At 51.9% G+C, this 3,871-nt stretch overlaps 1 protein-coding gene across 1 annotated transcript; it reads right to left on the bottom strand.

Moving 5' to 3' along the window:
* Positions 1 to 2,884: 2,884 nt before the first annotated feature.
* On the bottom strand, positions 2,885 to 3,520 carry LOC106821428 (protein Fer3-like). The gene has a single exon (XM_014826224.1). The coding sequence runs from the start codon at positions 3,418 to 3,420 to the stop codon at positions 2,977 to 2,979; it is 444 nt and encodes a 147-aa protein (XP_014681710.1). The 5' UTR covers positions 3,421 to 3,520; the 3' UTR covers positions 2,885 to 2,976.
* Between the last annotated feature and the right edge of the window lie 351 nt (positions 3,521 to 3,871).

Here is a 3,871-nt window from a genome sequence, read left to right as displayed (position 1 = left end):
GAGAAAGAAAGATGAAAGGGAGAGGAGGAGAGAGAGAGGAGAGCGAAGACCGGAGAGAGGATGATACGAAGAGAGAGAGAAGGAGAGAGACGGCACGGAGAGAGAAAGAGAGAGGAGAGAGAGAGAGAGAGCGCCATCAGATCGACGGAAGATGAGAGGATGAGAGAGATGAGACGAGAGAGACTGGAGGAGAGAGAGAAAAGAGGGGAGCGAGAGCAGAGAGGGACGAAGGAGAGAGAGACAGAGAGAGAAGATCCGCGAGCGTGAAATCCGCCTTAATGTTTGCATTATTGGCTTTCGAAAGTATAGAGAAATCGTATGTGATAGCTGATTAAGAGTGAGACTAAGCACAAGAGGCTAAAAATACCATGTATTGAATAGTGCTTAGTTAACATGGTTTAAAGTTCTCTCGTATACTAGTGACTACTATAGAGGTCTAAGAAGATTACTGGATGTACTTACTAGTTATGGTGTATCGGATCCGCGACCACTGCCCGCCGACTGTGACTGAGAGCGAGGAAAAGGGGAGGAAAAGAGACGAGAGCAGAGAGGACGTGAGAGTGAGAAAAAGAGATGTGAAGAAGGCATGGATGCGAGCGAAGAAGAAAGAGCCAAGACGAAGAAAGAAGAAGGAGTGATGAGATGAGTGAGTGAGAGGAAAGACGAAGAGAGAGAGAGAGCGAGAGGCGACGAACGAGGGGAGAAGAGAAGAAGAGGAGAGGAGAGAGAGAGAGAGAGAGAAAGGATGAGAGAGAGACAGAGAGCGAGCAAGATGAGAAAGAGAAGAGAGAGAGAGAAGAGAGAGCGACGGAGAAAGAGAGAGAGAGCGAACTGAAGAGAGGAGAGAGAGGAGGAAGAGAAAGAGAGAGAGAGAGAATGCGAGAGAGCGAGGATGGAGAGCGAGAGAAAAGAAAGGGAGACGAGGCGAGAAAGAAGGAGCGGAAGACGGAGGAGATGAGAACGAGAGGCGCGAGAGCGGTGGGCGCGCGAGAGAGAGGACCAGAGAGCGAGAGATAGAGAAAGAGAGAAACGACTCCCCCTCTCAGCGCCCTCGCCACTCCCAATTCCACCGCTCGCGCCATCTCCGACCTGAGCCTGACCGCGCCGCTCTCCCTCGTGCCCCTCCCTCCCCTCCCTACCCCCTCTCTGCGCCGCCTCCCCGCTGCCGAAGAGAGGAGGAGGATGAAAGAGAGGAGAGCAGAGAGAGACAGAGATGAGACGAGAGAGAGAGAGGCAGAGAGAGGTCGACGGAAGAGCTGAGAGCGAGAGACGAGAGCGAGGAGGGACGGAGAGCGATGAGGGAGGAAAGTAGACAGACAAGGTCAGACAGACAAGGGAGAGAGCTGGAGGTGAGAGAGAGGACAGGATAGAGAGAGAGGAATGAAGAGAGGATGACGAGCGAGAGATGAGGCGCGGAGCAGAGCGAGACGAGAGCGAGAGAAAGAGAGAGAAACGAGAGAGAAGAGAGAGAGAGAGAGAGAGCGAGATAGCGAAGAGAGAGACAGAGAGAGAGACAGAGACGACGAGAGAGAGACAGGAGAGACAGAGAAAGACAGAGGAGGACAGAGAGTGAATTAGGACGAGACGAGAGACATACAGACAAGAAGAGCGAGAGAAAGACGAGGAGAGAGGAGGAAAGAGACTAAGCGAGAAGGAAAGAGAGGAGCGGCGAAGAGAGAAATGAGAGAGGATGAGATGAGAGAGAGGGCGGCGGGGGATCAGGAGAGCATGGAGGAGGAAGAGAATGATGGTAGTGAGCGCCAGGCGCCCGCGGAGAGAAAGACGCCGATGACTGAGAGGAGCGAGCGGAGAGAGCGAGTGACGATGGAGGAGAGAGAGAGTAGAGAGACTGAGAGAGAGTGAGAGAGCGAGGCGCGGGTGGGGAGGTAGAAGGAGAGCCGATATGGCAGCGATGAGAGGACGAGAGAGGCTGAGAGAGAGGAGAGACGAGCGATGGGGGCACCAGAGAGCTAGAAACACAGCTCCGGCGCGCGACCGTGGGAAGGGCGGGAGGAGAGAGGGGGTGGAGAGATGATGAGGAGGAGCAGGCACACATGCGGAAGATTAGGACGATGAGAGAGGCGAGAGCGCGAGGAGTGGAGAGGAGAGAGGAGAAGGAGAGAGGAGAGAGAGAGTACGAGAGTATGTGTAGAGAGAGAGAGAGAGAGAGGAGAGAGCAGAGAGAGACGAGGAGAGAAGAGAAAGAGAAGCAGAAGAGAGAGAGAGAGAGGAGAGAGACAGAGAAGATGAGAGAGCTGAGGTTGTGAAATCGCTTACATGTTTGCATTATTGGCTTTCGCAAATATAAGAAATCTATAGATACTATTAAGAGTAGACTAACATCAAGAGCTAAAAATACATGTATTAATAGTTCTTGTTAACATGTTAAAGTTCTCCTCGTACTAGTGATACTATAGAGGTCTAAGAAGATTACTGGATTGTACTACGAGGTTAGTGTATCGATCGCGACCACTGCCGGCCACTGTGACTGTGCTGCCCCCTACGATAAATGTACGTAGCAGGTTTCTTGGTCTTGGTCTTGGTGATATTAATGGAGCGAAATCCGAGTAAGACTGTGGGCATATGCAGATTATTACTTAGCATAAAAACACATATCCAGTCGGACTAACAACACATGGAACATTTTGCAATTCAATAATTTTATGAATTTTAGGTTCCATTATGTATTGAATCAAATGATAAGGAACAGCTCTATACAGATTACAGCTTCGTAAGGAACACACTGATATGGTTGGAAAGATATATGGACGACACCCCCAATTGATGAATGGTATAATATATATATATATATATATATATATATATATATATATATATATATATATACATATTATATATATATATATAATAGTTGATTACGATTTCGCATAAACGTTAAAAATTCGCCAGCATTCCAGCCGAGTCACCACCATGAGTTATGAACCTCCAGGTTCGCCGACGACAGCGCCATTCGCTTCAGCAGTGATGATACGTTGCCGGCATGTAGGATTGCGACGGCACGACGGGCCGATTCATCACCAGCACATTGGCGTCGCAGTTCACCAGCACGTCTTTCATGAAGTCCATGTACAGTATCGCCAGCCGCAGCGTCTCTATGCGCGAGAGGCGCTTTTCGTAGGAGAACGTCGGCACTTTCTTTCGCAGCGCGTCGAACGCTTCGTTGAGACTGAACATGCGCCGGCGCTCTCTCACGTTGGCCGCCTTCCGCTGGCCGAACGTCGTCACTCGCTTCCGTTTCGGTTTGTTCGGTTTTTTCGTCGTGATGCCGGATTGTTGGCAGTTAATATGGCCGCGAGTGTACGGCGCCACCGTCGATACCATCGGCGCATGCGCAGTAAGTCGTGTCCGCGGGATGCCGGTCGAGAGGAGTTCGTTGCTTCTCACCAGGGGCGGTAGCATCGCGTGAGGGGTGAGTGTGCCGTCCTCTCCTGCGTCGCTCGGCCACCAATCCTGCTGCGACAGCGGCGGCGGCGGCTGTTGACGCTGTTGCAGCTGCTGTTGCTGCTGTTGTTGATGTTGTTGTTGCTGCTGCTGCTGTTGCTGCTGTTGTTGTTGTTGCTGCTGCTGATGCTGCTGTTGAGTCATCGCCAAGCTCGGCTCGTTGATGCTGCTATACATGTTCTCATAGTACGCCCCTGCCTCGCCGACCGCCTCCTGCAGGCTCTGGCCACCGAACGCATACTCATCAGGGTCCATTATGATGTCGGCGGCGGCTGCCGACGTCGCGCTGCACGATTTCGTCCCCAGGGGCGTCACGTCAATGTTGCTCAGGTCCCAGAAGTGTCGCTGGTCGTCGTCGAGCGCAGTGGCTCCATCTGTCGGCGACTGCGAGTCGCCCGTAGCGTCCTGA

The sequence above is a fragment of the Priapulus caudatus genome, unplaced genomic scaffold (assembly GCF_000485595.1).
Source record: "Priapulus caudatus unplaced genomic scaffold, Priapulus_caudatus-5.0.1 Scaffold72, whole genome shotgun sequence".
Taxonomy (NCBI): domain Eukaryota; kingdom Metazoa; phylum Priapulida; class Priapulimorpha; order Priapulimorphida; family Priapulidae; genus Priapulus; species Priapulus caudatus.
The sequence above is the reverse complement of the archived record's forward strand: the minus strand, read 5'-3'. Positions and strand labels throughout refer to the sequence as shown.

What these genes read in the sequence shown, in the direction of transcription:
- LOC106821428 (XM_014826224.1), bottom strand. Translation starts at nt 3,420, where the DNA reads ATGCTACCGCCCCTGGTGAGAAGCAACGAACTCCTCTCGACCGGCATC.